The sequence below is a fragment of the Carcharodon carcharias genome, chromosome 15, assembly GCF_017639515.1.
Source record: "Carcharodon carcharias isolate sCarCar2 chromosome 15, sCarCar2.pri, whole genome shotgun sequence".
NCBI classification, from domain to species: domain Eukaryota; kingdom Metazoa; phylum Chordata; class Chondrichthyes; order Lamniformes; family Lamnidae; genus Carcharodon; species Carcharodon carcharias.
Genome location: NC_054481.1, coordinates 114067741 through 114091731, shown reverse-complemented (window position 1 = coordinate 114091731; position 23991 = coordinate 114067741). Strand labels below are relative to the sequence as shown.

At 44.8% G+C, this 23991-nt stretch overlaps 1 protein-coding gene across 1 annotated transcript in view; it reads left to right on the top strand.

The window, feature by feature from the left end:
* The window catches only part of chd5 (chromodomain helicase DNA binding protein 5), a 90264-nt gene that overhangs the window by 19134 nt on the left and 47139 nt on the right, over positions 1–23991 (top strand). Inside the window, exons 5-17 of the mRNA XM_041206992.1 lie at positions 5628–5746; positions 11044–11294; positions 12090–12220; positions 13793–13919; positions 14707–14873; positions 15671–15895; positions 16572–16775; positions 18478–18689; positions 19357–19488; positions 20477–20585; positions 21159–21350; positions 22094–22294; positions 23233–23370. Of these exons, the coding sequence (XP_041062926.1) occupies positions 5628–5746; positions 11044–11294; positions 12090–12220; positions 13793–13919; positions 14707–14873; positions 15671–15895; positions 16572–16775; positions 18478–18689; positions 19357–19488; positions 20477–20585; positions 21159–21350; positions 22094–22294; positions 23233–23370 (2208 nt within the window). The remainder of the gene's footprint in view (positions 1–5627; positions 5747–11043; positions 11295–12089; positions 12221–13792; positions 13920–14706; positions 14874–15670; positions 15896–16571; positions 16776–18477; positions 18690–19356; positions 19489–20476; positions 20586–21158; positions 21351–22093; positions 22295–23232; positions 23371–23991) is intronic.

The following is a 23991-nucleotide window of genomic DNA, read 5'->3' as shown; positions in this document are numbered from 1 at the left end:
ATGGCTGATGTAGCCTAGATCAAGCTCTGCCGCAGAATCACAAGTTGGCGTGAGGACAATATTAGTGATTTCCCCCGATCTTCAACTGCTGATTGTCCCATTTTGTAGCAGTTGGAAATTGGCCTAGTTTTGTGATGTTTTATTTAACTGGGGGCCTGGGCTGTGTTCTGCATTGGGATATTTCTGCATCTTTCACTGTTTAGTGGATTAAAAGAAGGACACTGATTGGAGAAACACAACAATCTCATTACTTCCATAATAAAAACAGAAAAGGCTGGTAAAACTCAGCCGGTCTGGCAGCATCTGTGGAGAGAGAAACAGACTTAATGTTTATTACTCATTAATTCCACATTGGTTTCAGGTTTAAAAACAAAAAAACTGCGGATGCTGGAAATCCAAAACAAAAACAGAATTTTTCCAGGTAATTCTGTTTTTGTTTTGGTTTCAGGTTAACTTGGGCTTTTCAGAAGAACATATGATTTCTGTGACATTTGCTAGTTGAACAGACGAGGAACACAGAAGGGACTCCTTTCTCTTGATACTTAAGCCAGAAGCATTTCCATTCTTATCTCTAATTTAGCTTAGTCTGCGTCCAGTGTCTGAAATCAGACAGGAGTTATTTTTTCTCTTTGGAGACATGTGTCTTGCAGAATCGTTTGTGGTAAATTTTACCTTTTGTGCAATATTTGATTTTCAGGTACAAATTAGTTGGTTGTCAAAGTTGTTGTTTATCCCTGACCTTACCATAGGAGGGCTTAATTATTGCCTCACCTGTTGCCATGAGGCAGGCCCCATGAGCAATGTCCTGACATGTCAACCAAATGGCTGTTCTTCACATCCAAGTCTGGACCGTTGAGTGTTGGCCAGCTGCAGCCAGGAGCTTGATCCCATCTTTCCTTTGAACACCAGCCCAGTAAAGCTGAGGTTATTTGTAGTAGATCTGGCTGAGAACAGTCTCATTAAATGTTTCACAGGTGTTAGGGCCTTTTCCTCTCACCAGCTCCTTAGTCTGTAACCTCCATCCTTATAATGCTCCAAGATCTCTGGATTCCTCAAATCTCTTGCAACCGTTGCATATCCTTGACTTTAATCACACCACTGCTGACAGCCTGCTATTAACTGCGTAGGGCCTAAGCACTGGAATTACCTTGTTAAACCTCTCCACCTCTCTTAAGTTCCTCTCCTCCTGGAAGACCAAGCTTTGGTCAACTGTCCAAATATCTCCTTACGTGGTTTGGTGTCAGATTTTGTTTGATAATACCCCTTTGAAATGCCTTGGATTGCTTTACTATGTTAAAGGTGGTATATAAATGCAGGTTGTTGTTTGTAAAAGGCATCCAGTGACATCCCTTGGGAGATCTGGGTGGGAAATTATTTCAGTGATGGTATAAGACTACAGGAAATTAAAATCCGATTAGACAGTTCATGTTTAAATGTAAATTTTGAATTGGTTGGTAGCCCCTTGAAGTGAGGAGTAGGGCTCATGGCAGAAACCTGTGCATGAAATCTTTTAATGTGGGGAGGCTCTTGAGCTGCAGCTACCACGTGACTTGGGCTACCCAGGCGATTCTCCCGCTCGTTCCAACTGCTGTAGGTGTATCGGAAGGAATTACAGGTTGACAATCAACCTGTTTGGCTGCGTTGTGAACTCTCCTCCTGTGGCCATCAAGCCCTGGATGGTTGAGATTGAAATGAGATGGCCAGAAACGTTTGAGTTTAGTAAGGTCACGTGACTTCCGTTCCTCCAGTGGCACAGCAGGAAGATCCATTCAGACCCCTCTATACCTCGGGTTCCTGATTTGTGACGTAACACGCTCGATGAAACCTGATTATGGCCGAGACTCATTTGCCTGCCTTTTGACCCTTGCTGCACTCCCTGCTCAGCTGATCCTGGAGAGGACACATGCCATACCTGCTGGTGTGCTTGCTGCCTCCTGGCACCTTTGGGCACTTCAAGGGTATAGAGAATCTTTTAGACATTGATAACAACATTGTCATTTAGACCGGGAAGGTTCCCATCGCTTTGGTTGGGCTTTGTTGCTTAAATTGAGATTTTAGTTTGATGGAAGTATAGATTTCTTCCCTGTATCAAGCGGTGCCTAAAAGGGCAATTTGCCTTTTTTGTTTATTGATTCTGAAGCAACTCAGTGTTATGCTTAACACTCCTTTGTCCTTTTGTTCATGACATATTTGCCAATCTCTCTTTTGTCTCCACCTATTGTTGGCCTTCTATTCAGCTTCGCCTGCTCCACCCCTCCTTAAACAGTATAGATTTCATCACATTTTTACTCCTCTTTAGCTCTGAAGGAGAATCATATGGACTCAAAACGTTAACTCTGTCTTTTTCTCCACCATTGCAGTTAGGCTTGCTTTTCCAGTATTTTCTGTTTTTGTTTCAGATTTCCAGCTTCCACAGTATTTTGCTTTTATCTCAGTGTTATGCTTCATGGCCCATTAAGCTGGCCCCATCTCTATTATTAGTTCTTTAAGATTGGGCCCTTGGAGGAAGTGGTGTTGCCTGATTGTGTTTGGTTTGACATCAAGAGCCAAGGACTTTGAGGGAGACTGTATGACTTATGCTCATGATGATTGTGACTGTTTTTGGGAGCAAAATCTGCCGCATGGTATAATTTTGGGTATTTCCACATTTAACTTGCTATGGGACGGTTTCTGCCTTGAAATCCAGGGCAGTGCTTGAGAACCTAAATTTGGCCTCAGTACCCCAGGGTTACGGAGTGGTTTTGGTGGGGGGGGGGTTGGTGGCAGTGTGGAATTTCAGTCAGAATTCCTGCCTGTAGTTTCCTGATGTCCTGGCTCAATATTTATCCAACATCACTAAAAGCAGATTATCTGGTCATTATCACAGTGCTATTCGTGGGGCCTTGCTATGCGCAAATTGCCTGTTGTATTTCCTACAACAGCAACTTGCATTTATGACACCTTTAACATATTAAAATGCCCTAAGCCCCTTCACAGGAATGTTATCAAACAAAATTTGACATTGAGCCACATGAGACATGAGGACTGGTGGCCAATAGCTTGGTCAAAGAAAGAAATTTTAAGGAGGGTCCTGTAAGAGGAGGGAGGAGGAGTGGTTAAGGGAGGAAATTCCAAAGCTTTAGGGCCTAGGCTGCTAAAGGCATGGGCACCAATGATTAAAATCGACTTTCTCAACAGCCCAGGATTGATCGAGTGCAGGTATCTTGGACGGTTGTGAGATGGGGATGGGCAAAGCCATGGAGGAATTTGAAAACCAAGATGATTGTTTTAAAATCTTTGTTAAATTTATGTTGCAAATGGCACGTTAGCTTTTGTTACAAATGGATTGGAGTATATGAGTAAAGCTTACAATTATACAGAACATTGGTGAGGCCTCCTTGCCTAAAGACGTACTTGCTCTAGAGGGAGTGCAACAAAGGTTCACTGGACTAGTTCCTAGAATGAGAGGATTGTCTTATGAAGAAAGATTGAGTGGACCAGGCCCATATTCCCTGGAGTTTAGGAAAGTGAGAGGTGATCTAATTGAAAAATACAAAATTCTTAAGAGCTTGACCAGTAGATTCTGAGAAGATGTTTTCCCGGCTGGAGAATCTAGAACGTAGGTTATGGTCTCAAAGTAAGGGGTCAGCCATTTTGGACAGAGGTGTGGAGAAATTTCTTCACTCAGAGGGTTGTGAATCTTTGGGATTCTCTATGCCAGAGAGGTGTGCATGCTCCGTTGTTGGGTATATTCAAGACAGAAAGATAGATTTTCTGTACTAAGGGAATTAAGGAATAATGGGGATAGTACAGGAAGGTGGAGTTGAGGTGGAAGAACGGCCACAGTGTCATTGAATGACCTACTCCAGCTCCCATGTCTTATGTTCTTATGTTATGACACTTCAAAAGTACTTCATTGGCTGTAAAGCACATTTGGACTCCCTGAGGTTGTGAAAGGTGCTATATAAATTCAAGTCTTTCTTTTCATTTATTGATTTCTATTGAACAACCTTTTTTTGAAAGTGCATGTATGTGGGTTTTGAGTAAGAACAGAATTGGGCTGAGCTCTGGTGTCTCCAGGGTCCTATCGCTGCTTGTTACAGTTTGTCACCATTGGAGTGAAGACTGAACATTTGGTCAGTGCTAAAGAATGCCTGCCAATTCGCACCCTGAGTAGAAGAGAGAAAATTGTCAGGAAAATGCAAGGCTGGTCATGCCGTCTTGTGACACTGATGTTGGAGGAACTCTGTGGGTCTTCAGGAAAGAAGAATCTGAAGAAGAGTCATGCGGACTTGAAACGTTAACTCTGTTTCTCTCTCCACAGATGCTGCCAGACCGGCTGAGTTTTTCCAGCATTTTCCGTTTTTATTTCAGTGAAGCTGTGCAGTCTTTGTTTTTAGTGACAAGTGCCACCAAGGGTTGGAAAGGGGAGAATGAAAGCAGAGAGTGCTGGAAAATACTAGGCAGGTCAGACCACAATACTGAGAGAGGAGCAGAGTTAACGTTTTAAGGTTGTTGACTTTTCGTCAGAACTGGAAAAAGTTAGAGAGTGTGGAGCTGGGGGAGGGGGAAACCAAAAGGGGAAATCTGTGACAGCGGCATGCTGGATGCTGGAAATCTGAAACAAACACAAAAATGCTGGAAAAACTCAGCAGGTCTGACAGCATCATTGGAGAGAAAAGCAGAGTTAACGCTTCAAGTCTGTATGACTCTTCATCAGAACTAAAGAGAATTGAAAACGTGGTGAAATATGTACTGCTTTGGGGTGGGGGGGGGGGGAGAACAGGTGAAGCTGGATAGAGGGCCAGCGTTAGGTGGAGGCAAAAGAGAGATTGCAAAAGATGTCATCAACAAAAGTTGGAAGGGGTGTTGATGGTGGTGATACTGGCTAAATGAGGTGCTAATGGTGACATTAAGAGTAGAAAGCAGAATGAGCAAGTGACAGATGGGGGTGGGGAAGGTGTGAGAAAAAAGATCGAAATAGGCTAAAAGGCAGGGATGAAACAATGAATAAAAATTGAAATAAATTTTTAAAATAATAAAAATAGGTGGGAAAAAATTATACATAATATATGTGAAAATTAAAAAATAAATATTTGAAAAAAAGATAAAAAAAGGGTGAGGATAGAGGAGAGAGTTCATGGTCTGAAATTGTTGAACTCAGTGTTAAGTCCGGAAGGCTGCAAAGTGCCTAATCGGAAGATGAGGTCCTGTTCCTCCAGTTTGCATTGAGCTTCACTGGAATGTTGCAGTATTTCTGTGATAGGGTGGAAGGCAGGAGTGAATAATGTCAAAATAGATGATAATGTATTTCAAAAGGAGATGATCATGAGACAGGCAAAGAAACAAAAGCTGGGTTCAAAGCAACTGTAATTTGCAGCAGCAGAACCATTACCAGTTGCTTTCTGAGAAAATGGGAGAAGTGGCTAGGGTCTGAAATTGTTCAACACAATGTTAAGTTTGGAAGATTGTAAAGTACCTATTGAAAGATGTGTTGATCCTAGCTAACCCCTAAGGCTTTTAAAAGTCTTAAAATTGGAGGAGGAATGGGGAGTTTCTTAGTCCTGGGGTCTTGCGGAATGAATATTCAAGAGTCGTTCAGTTCCCTTGGTCACAATCTGTTTTACTCTTTTATCCATATTCTTCAGGAACAGAAGTCCTCCACATACTTAATGGATGACTGGGGTTTGGAGGATGTGGATTACGAGTTCACAGAGGAGGATTATCACACTTTGACCAATTACAAAACCTTCAGCCAGTTCCTGAGGTACATGTTGATGGAATAATTGTTCAAGAACACTTTTTTAAAAAAAACAATTTTGCTGTCTCCCTTTTTTAAAGATTATTTTTATTTCGGCTTGCTTTTTCTGTTCTGTTATACTAAATTACTCTGTTGGTTTGCTTGTGTTTTCCATGCAGATTAGTGCCTTTCTGAGCAGGGCAGAGAAAAGCTTTATCATATTAAAAGAAATGCCAAATATTGTTCAATACTGGTTTCCGAATCTTGAGATCTGTTTACATTCAATTTGCAGTATTAGACTCATGGAGTCAAAATAAGTTTGGTTCCATGTGGCGTGCATTGTGATACACTGAAGTATTCACTAAATGTGTTAATGATGATTACTAGCAGGACTTAACCATTCACTATATTGATAGTGTCCAATTTGCAGATATTGCATTCTCTTCAACAGTTTCTCGATTGGAATGTCAGGTGTGCTTTGGGCTTAGACATTGGCTAATGTCTTGCTGGCAGCAGCAGATCCAACACCAATTCTAAATGTAAATACTGAATTACAGTGTATTGATTTTCTTTCATGAGTTGTCTTGTGCGCGGAAAGTGGAGATGTGACCTATCCAACAGTACAATTTCTCTTAGAATCATAGAACGATACAGCACAGAAGGAAACCATTTGGTCCACAGTCCCTGTGCTGGCTCTTTCCAGATAGACCTGTAACTTTTTTCCTTCTAGTTTTTATTTAGTTCTCTTTTGAATGTTACCATTGAATTTGTTTCAGCCACTCTTTCAGGCAGTACATCCCAGTGTTTATAAAAAAAAAATTCCTCATGTTGCCTCTGGTTCTTTTGCCCATGTGTCTCTTCTGGTTACCAACCCTTTTGCTTGTGGAAAGAGTGCTTGTCTGTTCTGCTTGTTTGAGTTGTTGCACCTTTGTTCACCCTTTGTTCTATCATATGCAGCCATGCCTTCAGTGATCTAGGCCCCAGTCTCTGGCCTTACCTCTTTAAGACAATTGGCAAATTGACAAATTTACAAGTATTTGGCAAGGTACTTGGTGACACGAGGAAAGATTTTTTTAATGTAGTGAGTTCTCATTATCTAGAACAGGCTGCCTGCAAATGAGGTGGTGGCAAATTCAATAGTTACTTTCAAAGAGACTTAGATAAATACTTGAAGGGGAAAATTTTTCATGGCTTGGAGGCTAATTGGGATAGCTGTTTCAAAGAGGCAGCAAAGGCACAATGGGCCGAATGGCAGTTTTCTCAGTTGTATCATCCTATTCTAAACCCCTTGGTTGTTTCGTTCCACTGTCCTCTTTTAAAACCTTAATCTCTATATCCAAGCTTTGAGCCATGCCTCCCAATATGTCCTTTTTTGTCTTTGTGCCTGTTTATCCTTCCATCTCCTATGAAGTGTCTTGGGAGACTTTTAAAGCCAGGATAGAAATGCAACTTGTTATACCGGTGTAACAGATTTCACAGTAAAAACCAAAATTTACATTTAGAGTCCCTAGTTGGGGGATCTATGACTGATCTGGGGTCTAAACTCTGTCCTCTCAGAAGACTGTGAATGTGGGGATCAGTTTGAGCTTTCGAGATGAGATTGATTGTTTTTTGTTGGATAAGAAGGTATCAAGCGCTATGAGCAAAGGCAGTGAAACTGGATTTAAGGAGCAGATCAGCCATGATCTAATGGACTGATGGCTCAGGCTCCAAGGCCTGAATGGCTTCTTTCTGTTGCTCTGTACTGCTGGGGTGACAGGAGGAGGGCTGTAGACTTGACATTGCTTGGTTATGGAAGGGTGGGGTGAATCAGCAAGGATTCTTCTCCCTGATTTCTATCCCATCAATGTCTCTGCTAACCCCACCCCAGCTCACTAGAAGTGGACTTTGAATGAACTAGGTTTGGGCTTGTACATAATAATCCCCTTGGTCAAATAGCCTTCTAATTCCTGGGTTTATGGCAGGAGATTGTAAGCATTTTGTTGTGAGGTGCTGCATGTTGCCTGTAAATTTAAAACCCCAGCAAGTGGGCGGCATAGAGGAATTTTGAGTGGGTAAAATGTCTTCCTACTGAAAGCCTTCAAACTGTTCCAACAGTCTCCTGGCAGCACCCTTCCACTCTCCATTAACTTGAGCTCATCCAAAACTCTTCTGCCCATATCTTAATTCTCACAAAGTCACATTTATCCATCACCCCTGTGCTTACTGACCTACATTGGCTCCTGGTCCACCAATAGTTCAATTTTAGAATTCAAATCCCTCCATGGCCTCCCCGCTCCTTATCTCTCTAACTCACCGCAGCTCTACAATCCTCCGGGAGCTCTGCATTCTTCCAATTCTGGCCTCATGCGCATCCCTGATTTTAATTGGTGGTCATGCCTTCAGCTGCCTAGGCCCTAAGCTCTGGAATTCCTTCTCGCCTCTCTGTCCTCCTTGCCTCTCTACCTCATTCCTCTTTTAAGTTGCTCCTTAACACCTGACTCTTTGATCAAGCTTGGGAATTTAGGAGAATTTTGTTTAGCCAGAGTGTTTTTTTTATTATTTCATGGGATGTGGGCGTCGCAGGCAAGGCCAGTATTTGTCGCCCATCCCTAACTGCCTGTGAGAAGGTAGTGATGGGCTTGTACATAATAATCCCCTTGGTCAAATAGCCTTCTAATTCCTGGGTTTATGGCAGGAGATTGTAAGCATTTTGTTGTGAGGTGCTGCATGTTGCCTGTAAATTGCCTGTCCATCTGGTGCGACTCTTCTGTAGTGTTTTGGTACAACTGAGTGGCTTGCTAGGACATTTCAGAGGGCAGTTGTTATGGTCTGGAGTCGCATGTAGGCCAGACTAGGTAAAGATGGCAGATTTCCTTCCCTAAAGGGGGTTTTTTATGACAATCGATGATAGTTTCACGGACACCATTACTGACACTAGCTTTCAGTTTGAGATTGATTAATTAATTGAGTTTATTAGTTAATTGAGTTTAAATTCCACCAGCTGCCGTGGTGGGATTTTAACCCGTGTATTCGGACCATTGCCATGGGCCTCTGGATTACTAGTCCAGTGATATTACCACATGTGAACATAAGAAATAGGAGCAGAAGTAGGCCATTCGGCCCCTTGAGCCTGCTCCACCATTCAATAAGACCATGGCTGATCTGTTTGTGTTTTGAATTGCACACTCCCATTTACCCCTGATAACCTTTAATAAAAGTAAAACACTGTGGATACCGGAAATTTGAAATAAAAACAGAATGCTGGAAAAACTCAGCAGGTCTGGCAGCATCTGTGGAGAGAGAAACAGCGTTAACGTTTTGAGTCCACACAACTCCTCTTCAGAGCTAAAGAAAAGTAGAAATGTGATGGAATTTATAATGTTTAAGGGGGAGTAAAGCAGGATAGAAGGTCAGTGATAGGTGGGGGCTAAGGGGAGATTGACAAAGATGTCATGGACACAAGACAAAGGGAGATTGCCTTTCTGCAAGCATGATCCAAACCTTCCTGTCGCTTGCCATTTCAACACTCCACCCTGCTCTCATGCCCACATGTCCATCCTTGACCTGCTGCATTGTTCCAGTGAAGCCCAACGCAAACTGGAGGAACAGCACCTCATCTTCCAATTAGGCAGACTTCAGACCATGGACTCTCTCCTCTATTATCCCATGTACTCAAATACTCCCCCTTTTTAATCCTTTTTAAATTTTTAAAATTTACTTTCATTTTTATTCATTTATTCATTATTTTATCTCTTTTTTTAATCTCCCTTTTTGATCCTTTTTTCTCAACCACCATGCCCACCTGACCCCAAAAGGGCCATCTGTTACTTGTTCCATGTTGTTCTTTCACAGAGTGCTGACCCTTGTTCTGCCATTAGCACATTCTGCTTCCTTACCTTTATGCCGCTAACAGCACCATTTTTAGTGTTCACCATTTACCATTAACAGTCCCTTTGTCTTGAGTCCGTGACATCTTTGTCAATCTCTTCTTAGCCCCCACCTAGCGCTGACCTTCTATCCAGCTTCACCTGCTCCATCTCCCCCTTAAACAGTATAAATTCCATCATGTTTCTACTTCCCTTTAGCTCTGAAGAAATCATAGGGACTTGAAACATTAACTCTGTTTCTCTCTCCACAGATGCTGTCAAACCTGTTGAGTTTTTCCAGCATTTTCTGTTTTTATTACCCGATAACCTTTGGTTCCCTTGCCTAACAAGAATCTATCTACCTCCGCCTTAAAAATACTCAATGACTCCGCCCCCACCGCCTTCTGAGGCCAAGAATTCCAAAGTCGCACGACTCTGAGAGAAATAATTTATCCTCATCTCTGTCCTATAAGGGTGACCCCTAATTTTAGTTCTAGACTCACCCACAAGAGAAAACATCCTTTCCACATCCACCTTGTCAAGGCCGTTCAGGATCTTGTATACTTCAATCAAATCACCCCTCACTCTTCTAAACTCCAGTGGAAACAAGCCCAGTCTGTTCAACCTTTCCTCATAAGGCAACCCACTGGTTCCAGGTATCAATCTAGTCAACCTCCTCTGAACTGGCTCCCAGTGCATTTACATCCTTCCTTAAATAAGGAGATCAAAACTGCACCAGTATTCAAGATGTGGTCTCGCCAATGCCATGTATAATTGAAGCATAACATAATTACCTTTATGTTCAATTCCTCGCGTAATAAAGGTTAGCATTTCATGAGCTGCCTTAATTACTTGCTATATCTGCATACTAACTTTTTGTGACTCATGCACTAGAACACCTAGATCCCTCTGCGGCTCTGAATTCTGCAGCTGTTCTCTGTTTAAGTAATGCTCTGCTTTTTTATTCTTCCTGCCAAAGTGAACAACTTCACATTTTCCCACATTGTCACTTTATCACCACAATATCATGGTGAGCATGTGGAACTCAGAAGGAGTAATTGTAATCACTCGGATTGATGCATTGAAGGAAAAGTTAGATAAACGCATGAGGGAGAAAGGAATAGAAGGATATGTTAATGGGGTTAGATGAAGAAGGACAGGAGGAGGCTTGTGTGGAGCGTCAACACTGGCATGAACCAGTTGGGCTGAATGGCCTGTTTCTGTGCCGTAAACTCCATGTAATTTTATGTAAGCTTTCTATCACCTGTCCCTAATACTACTTTACATGGCTGAGGATCAGAATTTTCCTGATAATGCTCCTACGAAGCACCTTGGGGCATTTTGTTACGTTAACGATCCTTCAATAAGTGCAAGTTGCATTTGTCAATCAGTACTCAGTTATTGCCGCCTGTTTGTACCGCTGAGTACATCTTATGGAATAGTCTGATCAGTCTTCTGTTTTCTATTTCCCATCAGGCCACTCATTGCCAAGAAGAATCCGAAAATCCCCATGTCCAAAATGATGACGGTGCTTGGTGCCAAATGGCGGGAGTTCAGCGCCAATAACCCTTTCAAAGGGACCTCGGTGGCTGCGGCAGAGGCAGCGGCAGCCGCAGTGGCAGCCGCGGTGGAACAGGTGATCGTGGCTCCACCGGTACCAATTCCGCTGCCGCCCCCGGTCCAGCCCCCCGCCCCTGTAAGGAAAGCCAAGACCAAAGAAGGGAAAGGTAAAGGCTGCTTTCAAACCGGGGAGCTGTAAGTTGGGCGACGAGGAAACCCCAGTGGATCAGCTGTCGATGTCCCACACTGTGTGGAACAGAGCACAAACAGACCAGGAAAGCTTCCTGATCTGGGCGCTTGTCTGCACTGCAGTTGTCCTTAGCACCATAGCCATAGACAGTGCAGCCAGGGCTCTTCCATCTAAGGCATTAAAGAAATCTGCACAAAACCCTGGGCGGGGGTGGGGAGGGGTGGGTGAGGAGTTTCATTTTTTTTTTAACCCAACGAGTTATGATCTGGAATGCACTGACAGAGCAGAGCGATAGAAGCAGATCATTAGCAACTTTCAAAAGGGAATTGGATAAATATTTGAAAAGGAGAAATTTGCAGGGCTGGTGGGGGGGAAAGAGTGGTGAGAGAGGAGGGCCAATAGAATAGATATTTCAAAAGAGCTGGCACAGGCACAAAGGGCTAAATGGCTTCCTTCTGTGCAGTATGATTGGATGATCCTGATCACTGGATCCTGATGAAAAGTGTGCATGTCTGGACGTCTGGTGAGGACAGGACCAGGCTCTATTGTGAGGCCCATTATGGCCTGATGTTCTGCCAAAACTTGCTGTTTAGGCTGCTGCATCAAAAATAACTGGGATTCACCATCTCCAGGAGTGGAAGGGTGAAAACTGAAAGGCAGGGAGGGGACACAATGACAGTCAATTATTTTAGGAACCTGGAATGCAGAGCATCAATGTCAGGTTCCCCCAATACCCGTTCTGCGTTTCACCAGCGTCACTGTCTGGTCACAGGTCCAGGGGTCCGGAAAAAGAGTAAGAGTGCTCGAGCAGCAGAGTTGAAGAAGAAAGGAAAAGGGAAGAAGATGGCACCTCTGAAGATCAAACTGGGAGGATTCAGTGGCAAACGGAAGAAGGGGTCTTCGGTAAGGCAGCTCGCCATTCCACTGACCCATATATTTCAGGCTAGCTGCAGTGTCGATGCAGCAGAGGGAGGGGTTCTGATGGGAGAGTTACCACATCAGAGCAAATACCCTTCACTCTTGTTCCTAACCTTTCCTATTGTGGGTGGGGGTGGGGCTGAGGGGTAGGGGTGTGGGTGTGTGTACGTGTATGGGTGGAAGTGTATGTATGTGTTTGGGTAACGGTGTGGGTGGGAGGTTGTGTGTGTGTGTGGGGGTCGTGGGTGGGAGGGTATGTATGGAGGGGCGTGGGTGGGAGGGTATGGGTGGGAGTGTGTGTGGGGTGGGGGGCTTGGGTGGGAGCATGGATGTGTGGGGTGGTGTGTGTGTGCATGTGGGGGCGTGAATGAGTGCGTGCGCGCGGTCGGGGGTGTGGTGTGTGGGTGTGCGTGTGCCAGGATGGGGCGTGTGTGAGTGTGTATGTGTCAGGGTGGGTGTGTGCAAGGAGCGAGTGGGGGTGGGTGTGTGTGTGGGGGAGTGCCTGGGAGTGGCGGTGTTTCTGGGTGGCGTGTGGGAGTTTTTTGTGTGTTCACTGGTGGGGTTACTTCATTTGGATGAGATAGGATAGGTTGTGATGAGGACATAAGGGGGCTATAAAGGGATATAGGTAGGTAAGTGAGTGGACAAAGATCTGGCAAATGGAGTATAATGTGGGAAAATGTGAATTTGTCCATTTTGGCAGGAAGAATAAAAAAGAAGCTTAATATCTAAATGGTGAGAGATTGCAGAGCTCTGCGATGCAGAGGGATCTGGTTGTCCTAGTGCATCGCAAAAGGTTAGTATGCAGGCACAGCAAGTAATTAGGAAAGCTAATGGAATGTTATTGTTAATTGTGAGGGGAATTGAATACAGAAGTAGGGAGGTTATTATTCAGGTATAGAGGGCATTGGTGAGACCACATCTGGAGTATTGGTCTCCTAATATAAGGAAAGATGTAAGTACATTAGAAGCAGCTCAGAGCAGGTTTCCTAGACTAACATCTGGAATGGGTGGATTGTCTTATGAGGAAAGGTTGGATAGGCCAGGCCTATAAGAATAAGAGGCAACTTGATTGAAACATACAAGATCCTGAGGGGTCTTGACAGGGTGGATGTGGAGACGACGTTTCCCCTTGTGGGAGAATCTAGAACTCAGGGTCACTGTTTTAAAAATAAGGGGTCACCCATTTAAGACAGATAAAAAGTTTTTCCTCCGAGGGTCACAAGTCTTTGGAACCCTCTTCCTCAAAAGGCAGTGGAAACAGAGTCTTTGAATGTTTTTAAGGCAGAGCTAGATAGATTTTGTTAAGCAAGGGGGTGAAAGGTTATCGGGGGTAGGTGGGAATGTGGAGTTGAGGTAACAATCAGATCAGCCTCTATCTTATTGAACGGCAGAGCAGGCTGGATGGGGCTGAGTGGCCTGCTTCTAGTTCGTATGTATGAGATGCCAGAGGAAGAGTTGGTGTTGATGGAACTGAATCTTGGCACAGTAAACTTTGGGATGTGGAAATGTGGCGCCTTTCACCTCTCCTTGTGCATGTTGTGCTTGTGTCTGCAGAGTGAGGAGGATGAACATGGTGAATCGGACCTAGACAACGCGAGTGTCCACAGCTACTCCGTGAGGTCTGAGGGCTCTGCTGGTTTGGGCAAGAGAAGGAGGAAAGGTGGCAAGAGGAAGAAAAAATGTAAATGTTGAGCTTCTTTCTGACAGATTCTCTGTTGGGATGCACTGGTGTAACTGTGGGGAATGGGCATTACTGGATGGGTTACTGGATTTAGTTAACAGAGCCACCACCTCGCGAGGTCTGCAGAATGTTAAAGATCAGAGGCCTTTTCTGTGCTGAGTTTGCAGATCCTGACTGGGCTGGTGCCCCAATTGTGCCACCGGGGTAGGTGAGGAAGGGGGAAGATGAGTTGGGGTTCGTGCTTCTGAGCGTAAGAAGGTCAAGTGATTAGGCTCCCTGCCTTTCTCTTTCCCCCTCCCCCACCTTGACCTTGAGTTATTGAACCGCAACCCAGCAAAGACCTGTCGATGGGAGAGAGAGTTAACTAAAAAAGACACTCCTGGTTGTCAGTTATATTACATATAAACCACCCAAACCCCTGATTCTGATCTTTAACTCTTTAAGTTCTACATCATTGCTAAGTACACAATCTTTCTTCCCACTGCATCCACACTGCATTGAAATTAAAACTCACGTTGCTGTTTCACAATCGGACTCATTCTCCTACTGGACCTCCCTTAGTTTTACGCTGTAGGCTTCTAAAACCTAATCACAGAGTTTAGTAAGTCACCACTGCTTACCTTCTCTTCTAGTCTTTTTCACCTTGGAGTTGTACTGCTTGCTTTGTTACCTTTATTTCCCCCATAAAACGTACAAAATTATCTTTGGAGAGTGTGTTTGCCTTCTCCCTGCACTGTGTTTGGGACACCCCAATTTCATAGACTCTTGTTTCTTCTGTAATTCCCAGTGGAGGAAGGTGATGGGTATGAGACGGATCACCAGGATTACTGTGAAGTGTGCCAGCAAGGAGGGGAGATTATTTTGTGTGACACATGTCCCAGGGCCTATCACTTAGTCTGCCTGGACCCAGAGCTGGAGAAGGCCCCAGAGGGGAAATGGAGCTGCCTGCACTGTGTAAGTTGTTAGTTTCCTGGAGTTTTGCTGGAGACCGTGATTCCTCCTACTTGTTATTAATGTGCCTTGTGGGTTTATGTTCCAGTCGCTCAACCACACAAGATCCCAGAGCTGATCCAAGTTGTGTTCACTGATCTTGCTCATTGTTAATGGTGAAGTCCCATTTGGGTCCTGTGTAAATGGAAGAGAGGTTTGCTGGGTGCCCCATACCTAATAACTCTCCAGTGACTTCACTGCTGGAAAATAAGTGTGTGTGTTGATGTTGGAGTGAGGATTGGGCTCGTCGAGTTACGTGTTATTTATAACAACCTAACAGGCCATTCAGCCCAACTGATGTATATGCTCCACACAAGCGTCCTCCCAGCCTCTTTAATCTCATCCTATCAGCTGTGATGGTCGACTGAATGCCCTGTCCACACTTGTATCTTTGCTCAGATCAGCTCTTGGGATGTGGGCAGCACTGGGAAGGTCAGCATTTATTACCCATCCCTAATTAATCTCCTTGAAAAGGTGGTGGTGAGCCACCAACTTAAAGGTGCTCCCACAGTACTGTTAGGCAGCGAGTTCCAGGCTTTTGACCTGGCATTGATGAAAGAATGGTAATATATTTCCAAGTCAGGATGTTGTGTGTCTTGGAGGAGAGTTTGGAGGTATTGGCATTCCTGAGGCTTTGATTCTCTTGTCCTTCTGAGCATATATGAAGTGAGCCTGGGGAGCTGCTGTTGTGTGTTTGTGCGTGCATGTGTGTGTGTATGGTATAATGCACCCTGTAAATGTAGCTTGTATAATGATTCCAGGAAAAGGAAGGAATTCAGTGGGAGGCTAAAGAGGATGAAGAAGATGAAGACGATGACGAGGGAGTGGAGGAGGAAGATGATGATCACATGGAATTCTGCAGAGTCTGCAAGGATGGAGGCGAGCTGCTGTGTTGTGACTCCTGTCCTTCCTCATATCACATTCACTGCCTTAACCCTCCACTACCTGAAATCCCGAATGGAGAGTGGGTTTGTCCGCGTTGCTTGGTGAGTCTATAATCTCTCTAATCACGGGCTGCGATATGAACTATGGTATTGGTTGGAACATTTCCTTTTGAGTTCAAGTTGTTATGGGCTGGGTGGTTTAACCTAAATCACCTCTGGGATGCTTCTTGTCCAGGACAGTAGTCAGAAAGATAATGGATCCTTTGTTAGGGAAAAGAAATCTACTGACTGCTGCTTGTGGGCGGGCGGGTGGGGCTGCGCCTGTGGGCGGGCGGGTGGGGCTGCGCCTGTGGGCGGGCGGGCGGGGCTGCGCCTGTGGGTGGGTGGGGCTGAGCCGGCGGGCAGGCGGGGCTGTGCCTGTGGGTGGGCGGGCGGGTGGGGGTGTGTACGCGCCCAGCTATGTGCAAGCTGCGGATAAGCCAATAGCCAGCTGGTGATCTTCAATACTGGCCAGTTAGATGGGGTCTCAAGAGCAGCCTGTAGCTATGGGACATCCTATAGTAAGGAGTCAGCATATTTGGAGAGGAGAGAATTGTAGGGGGTTGGGTGCTGAATAGTTTGCTTCAGGAGAAGGGATAATGTCCCCATGCGTAACATTCCTCTATATGCTGTCCCTGCTTTTGAATATGATGTGCAGAGATGAGACTCCTCTCTTTATGGGTCAGCTAGGTTATGTGTATCAAATGTGTCAAAAGTAAGTGTAAATTTTTGTTTCTAGTGCACACCTCTAAAAGGCAAAGTGCAGCGAATCCTGCACTGGACATGGGGTTCACCCCCACTCCCCCGCACCCCTCCAGGTCTGATAGGAGAAGCCACTGATTCCGAGCAGCCCAGGATCCTGAAAGGACGGCCAGAAAGAGAATTCTTTGTGAAATGGGTAGGGCTGTCCTACTGGCACTGTTCTTGGGCCACAGAACTGCAGGTAGGTTGAACAATCAAAGTCCCGTATTTCTGGCGTGAGCCCTCACCTGTTGTGGATCCAATGGTTCCCCAGAACTCAGGCACCCTCTGATTACCCGCCTCGAGCCGCCAGTGTTTGGGTATGAACCTTGACTATGAGCATGAGCGGCTTACTGTGATGCTGCTCACTGATCAGACTTGCTGTGCAGAGTTGACCCTGAAGATGGATAAAGGAAGACCTGGCATTTAGATAGCACCATTCAGGGTGTTCCAAGCATTTTGCAGTCAATGAAGTACTTTTGAAGTGTGGTCATTGTTGTAATGTAGGAATCCCAGCAGCCTATGTGTGCACAGCAAGATCCATGTGATAATGACCAGATCGATAATCTGCTTTTAGTGATGTCAGTTGAGGGATAAGTATTGGCCGTAATACCAGGGAGAACAGCCCTGCTGTTCGTCAAAATAGTGCCATGGGATCTTTTACATTCACCTGAGAAGAAACGCTGGACCTTGGTTTAACGTTGTCTGACAATGTAGTGCTTCCTAAGTACTGCACTGGGAATGTCAACCTGGATTGTGTGCTCAAGTCTCTAGAGTGGGACTTGAACCCATGACATTCTGACTCAGCCTGGGAGAGTTTTGGGAAAAAAACTCGAGGCCAAGTAGAGAAAAATATTACATAGAAGAACGTAGTATTTAAAGCACCAAAACAGGCCTTTCAGCCTAACTGGTCTATGTCGGTATTTATGTTCCACTCAAGCCTCCTCCCTACCACTTCATCTCACCCTATCAATATATTCTTCTATTCCTTTCTCCCTTGTGTATTTATCTAGCTTCCCATTAAATGTATCAATGCCATTTGCCCTTTTCCCTATGGTAGCCATTTCCACATTCTAACCACTCTAGGTAAAGAGTTTCTACTAAGATTGGATGTATTAGTGACTATCTTATATTTATGGCCCCTGGTTGTGGTTTTGCTCGCAAGTGGAAATGCCTCTCCTATGTCTACCCTAACATAATCTCGAAGACCACTACTAGGTCACCCCTCCATCTTCTCTTTTCTAAAGAAAACAGCCCCAGTCTTTTCAAGCTTCTCTGATAGGTTAATGCTCTCATTTCTGGCATCATCCTTGTAAATCTCTTTTGCACCTTCTTCAGTGCCTCCACATCTTTTTTATTATATGGAGACCAGATCTCCTCATGTTAATCTAAACCTGGCCTAACTAAGGAGCAGCAACTCTACTCTATCTTGAAAGTAAATGAATGAACTTAAAGCATAACTGTTTACAACCCAACTTTCTTATCACCTTCCTGGGACTTTGGAGACTATCAGTCTAAACACTGTAAACGCAGATGCTGCTGCCATTGCCTGAAAGTATTACCTTGTCTCCAAGTTACACCTTCTTTCCAGCAAAACAATCCAGGTCTCCCTTTAATTGTTAACAGCCCCCTCACCAGGACTATTGTCAGGCAAACCTCAGAACAGGTCACATGACTCCCATCATTTTACCCTAAATTAAAGACACAGTCTCGAAACATAGCAATCTTATAAACCTCATAATTGTAACAACAGAACTTACACAGTGCTTTGTCGTGCAAAGCTCATTGTAACCTTCGTTGTCTCCACTTTCAGGGTCGAAACGGGGTTGAGGGAAGGAGTGAGACAATTGGCAAAAATGTATGTGTGCCTGTGTTAAACATAATTTTCTCTCTGCCCTCTCCAGTTGGAGCTGTACCACACGGTAATGTTCCGGAACTTCCAAAGGAAGAATGATATGGATGAGCCGCCACCATTCGATTACGGCTCTGGGGACGATGAAGAGAAGAGCGAGAAGCGGAAGAGCAAAGATCCCCAGTTTGCACTGATGGAACAGCGATACTATCGATATGGGATCAAACCCGAATGGCTCATTGTTCATCGAATTATCAACCACAGGTGAGGAGCTGATCTTGGAGACCCGAGTAGGCCATTGAGGCCCTGGGGCATGTTCTGCCATTCGATTCCATAACTGATCTGTACCATTAACCCTACAACTGCACAGTGACATTTAATAACCCTTACTCAACAAAATTCTAGCCCTCTCAAGTTTCAATCGACCCTTAAGCCACGACAGCTGTTTGTGGGAGGGAGTTCCAGATTTCCACTTCACTTTGTGTGAAGAAGTTCTTCATGACATCACCCCTTAGCAGTTTAACTCTAATTTTAAGGTTAAGCCTCCTTGTTCTAGATTGCCCCCACACCCCCCCCTCTCCAACCAGAGGAATAATTTCTGTCAATCCTGCAACAATGAGTTGATTAATTTTTCAAAGGTGTTCCTTGTGGCATGATTCTCTCGAATACTGAAGCAGCAAACGGACCTGAGGCAGGGGCTGGGTGAAGTCATTGTTCTGTTGTTTTGGGAAACAGAATTCTAACCCAGGCTAGATTGACTGCTCGGATATTTCCACCGCTCCATCAAACTTTCCCCAGGCAGGAACAGAATGGGTCAGACACAGAGTAAAGCTCCATCCACCTACACTGTCCCATCAAATGCTCCCAGCTTATCTAACCTGTACCATTGACATAATGGGATATAAAGACTTACATTTTTCCTTCTTTTCAGCTTCGATAAGAAGGGTGATTTGCACTATTTGATTAAGTGGAGGGAGCTGCCGTATGACCAGGCTACCTGGGAATTTGAAGAATTTGATATTCCAGATTATGACACTATGAAGGAGATGTATTGGAATCACAGGTCAGTGCTCCTTAATAAACTTAATCTTAATCCCTCTTTAAACAGGCTGAATGGCTTCACTGTCGATTACTTTAATTTAAATATAGTGGACGTGTTACTGGAGACCCAGTCAAATCCCGGTTTACCAAGGTGTGAAACTGAACTGGACAAATCTAGTAATATGGGCTAGAACTAGAGATACATCATGAGGGATGTTGGTTTCTCGTAAGCACCTGCTTCATTCACCAGTGTCCTGTGGTGAAGGGAACCGGTTACAATTTCCTGGTTCAGACTTTCACTTGGCAACAGTCCTAGATTATTCTTTTAAAAATTAATTTGTAGGATATGGGGGCACCACTGGCAAACACAGCATTTGTTGTCCATCCCTAATTGCCGCTGAGAAGGTGGTGATGAGCTGCCTTCTTGAATTGCTGCAGTCCATATTTTGAAGGTGCCCCCTTGGTCGTGTTAGGGAGAGAACTGCAGGATTTCGACCCCGCAACGACGAAGGAACAGAGATATAAGTTCCAAGTCAGGATAGTGTATAACACCGAGGAGAATCTGAGAAGATGGTGTCTCCATGTGCCTACTGCCAATGTCCTTCTAGATGTTGGAAGCCGAGGGTTTGGGCAGTGCTGTTGCAGAAGCTACTGCTAAAGTGTAGCTGAATCTTGATGCTCTGAAATTGGCCTTGCTGTTTCTCTCAAAAACATTTATGCAAGAAGGAAAAAGTGTAACCTTGCAAATAAAATCTCCCACATTTTTTAAAAAAAAAACTTGGGTCAATGATGCTTCGCTCTTGTCTGGCTGTGAAGTGTCAGTGCTGAAGTGAGGTACTGCAAGATGATTTGCACCCTTGGAAGAAAGGCAGACTGAACTGGGTGCTGAGGGGGAGAAGTTGGTTAATGATGCCCTTCCGTTTCTGGGTGCTGCATGTCACAGGCTCAGATTTTCACCATCTCTCGGTCCCGCTCTCTCTCTCTCTCTCTCTCTCTCTCTCCCCCTCCAGGCAATTGATTTTGGGTGAAGACTTAAGACCGGTGAGAAAGCTGAACAAAAAAGGACGGAAAGCCAGAGAACTGATCTTCGACCCGCCCCCAGTACAGCCTGTAGTGGATGTAAGTGACGAGGAGCATCGGTAGGGGCAGTATTTGTTGGTGCAGACCTTGGACTGGGTGTCATCAAATACAGAGTTAATCTCCCTCTTCTTTGCCCCATCTGAGCAGTCCCAGGGCAGGTACACCACGGGGTTGGATACAGAGTAAAGCTCTCCCTACACTGTCCCCATCAAACACTCCCAGGGCAGGTACAGCATGGGGTTAAATACAGAGTAAAGCTCCCTCTACACTGTCCCCATCAAACACTCCCAGGGCAGGTACAGCACGGGGTTAGATACAGAGTAAAGCTCCCTCTATACTGTCCCCATCAAACACTCCCAGGACAGGTACAGTACGGGGTTAGATACAGATTCATGTGGGCAGTGAGTAGAGGAGAATTTCATCCTGTCAGTTATGTTGTTAGCCAGACTGTTTTCTGGAATTTTCAGAATTGAGATATCTGATTTGTGCTAGGTTGCAGTAAATCTCACTGGTCATGCATTAAACACACCAGAAACAGCCTTGTCAGTCTCTGTGCCTGTTGTACTTTTTTTTTCCTTGTGGATAATTATATACTTTTCTATCTCACCACAGCCAACCGTGAAGTTTGACAAGCAGCCAGAGTACATTGATGCCACAGGAGGCAACCTACACCCTTACCAGCTGGAGGGGCTGAACTGGCTACGCTTTTCTTGGGCACAGGGCACTGACACAATCCTGGCCGATGAGATGGGATTGGGAAAAACCGTTCAAACTATTGTATTTCTGTACTCTCTCTTCAAAGAGGTGAGGGAGAGTTGGCGCTTGAGATTATGGGGTCAAGGGTAGAGTCGGGTTAGAGTGAGGAGTAGAGATCTCTGGGTTTTATGATTGACGTTTAGGTAAACAGGAGACAAGTTCTCCTCGAAGCTTGGGAGCAGGACTGTTTTTTTCAGGTCATCCCTCCAGTACGTTGACTTCCCCTTGAAACCTCTCCCTCTAGTGTGCTGACTCTTTCATCAATGTCCAATGTTCAATCTGTTACATCTCATCATGGTGTCTAATTTTATTTTCTGTAACCTCACTGTTTTCTTCTTCAGACTGTTCTGGTTGGTTCACACGCTGATTGAAGACTTTTTTTCTGATGTTTCTTCTCTAAACAGTAGCTCTGTGACCTCTTGACCCACTTTGCTGATAATTTGGGCTTGTTCTTTTAGGGTTTAACGTTGATTATGTATGGGCTTCATTTACTCTTCTGTGTATTGGAGTGAAAGTTTAAATTAATAGTTGATTTCTTTAAGGGTTGCTCATTGACAAAATTAAATATTTGATTTCTGGGTTGTGCTTGTAGCTGTCACCTTTGATTCCTAACACCAAAAATATCATGCAGACATCTTGGTAACGAAAATGGCTGCCTGATATGTTTTTGCCCTGGACCTGATTGGTCTGTGATATCACATGGTTGGCAAGGGCGAATCAGTTCACTGCAGTATTGCAACCACACTGACACAAGAGACTTAATAGGATGGATGTACTGTCTCTCTTACCAGGGCCACTCCAAGGGACCTTTCCTGGTGAGCGCCCCATTGTCCACCATTATTAATTGGGAGCGGGAATTCACACTCTGGGCACCTTGCTTCTACGTGGTGACTTACACAGGAGACAAAGACTGCAGAGCTGTCATCCGAGAGAATGAGTTCTGCTTCGATGATAATGTAATCAAGAGTGGGAGAAAAACCTTCAGGATGAAGGTGAGTATCCCTGTTTGAATTAGACCTTTGCTTTCTTCATTCTCAGGATGTGGGAATAGCTGGCAAGGCCAGCAATTTTTGTCCATCTGGAGCTTTCCTTGAGAAGGTAGTGGTGAGCTGCCACCTTGAACCACTGCAGTCTACGTAGTGACTATGTTCCGACAGTAGCAAGGTAGCAAGTTCCAGGATTTTGACCCACTGACAATGAAGGAAGGCAATATATTTTCCAAGTGAGGATGGCGTGTGACTTGGAGGTTGTGATGCCCCTATGCACCTAATGGGGCTTGGGAGGTGCTGTCAAAGAAGCCTGGGTGAGTTAATCTGCGCTGCAGTCACAGTATCGATCTTCTAATGATTCAGTTAGCCAATCGATTCTGGGTATTGAGCCCTACAGGCCGGGGCATGTCAGGCTTAATCTCTGGTTTGTGCGGCGTTGGACTGCACTCAGCTGGCACCTGTGGCCGGGGCAGTACTATGGACAGGATAGGGAAAAATATGTCTGGATTTTTGCTCCTGATCGTTATCCGATGATCCCTATTGGGAAGTGTTGGGCGAAGGCAGCTCTGGGCCCTGGTTGCAATGTCCTTGATATCTACACTTATGCAAAATGGTCGTCTTGATGAGGAATTGGAAGATGAGTGTGAAACTCGACCCAGCACTTTCAGGAGATGAGGGAGAGCTAAAAAGCAAAGCAGCATTATTCTTCCTTGGTGGGCTCATGAAGTTGTAACTGAGAACAGATAGTGAGAATGTAGAAGGTTCTCGGTGACACTAAGTTGAAGCTCATCATCCAGAGTAAAATACTTGCATCTAAAATCAGTCCATTTGTCTTCAGTTCTTGTAGATTTGGTTTGCTTTGCCCAGCCAGGGCCTTGACCTTTTGCTGAGTAACCAGGGTGTTTGGGATTGATGATGGGAGGAAACGTTTCTGTTTTCAGAGTGAGGCGCAAATAAAGTTTCATGTTCTACTCACGTCATACGAGTTGATCACCATAGATCAGACGATCCTGGGATCCATCGACTGGGCGTGTCTTGTGGTGGATGAAGCTCACAGGCTGAAAAATAACCAGTCCAAAGTAAGTGTGATGCGGTCTTGCTGCTCCTGGGCTTTGGGAGGGGACTGTCTGCTGGGGAGGGGCTGGCAGAGGTTGGGGTCCAAAATTTGGCGCATTTTTTTTGGGAGGGGAATATGTGGAGATTGGGTGAGGGTGGTGGGGGGAGGGGGGGGGCGGTGGTGCTGTTCACAGCTGAATATCTTGCTGACCTTCACTCTGAAGGCTCTTGGGGGTAGAATGGTAAGTTGGTACCAGAGGATCACTGAAGTCTCTGAAACTTGTATCCAAGGGATAGTTGGCAGCCTAATGATGAGGAGGAGGGGTGAAGTAATAAGCAGTTTATTGAGTTAAATTGATCCGTGATGCAAGTGTAGGACAGTGGAACTGTAGAGGTTTATAATACAGGAGATGGCTATTTGGCCCATTGTGTCTGTACTGGCTCTTTGCGGGTGCAATCCAAAACTAATCCCAGTGTCCCATAGCTCCCTGTAGCCCTAGATCTACCTCTGACTCAAATATTTGTGAAATTTTCCCTTAAAAGTTGCAATGATCTTTACCTCCATGTGGCGAAACGTTCCACTTTCCAAAAACCCACTGCAAGGAAATATATCCCAACCTTGCTCCTCGCTCTCTAAGATAGTT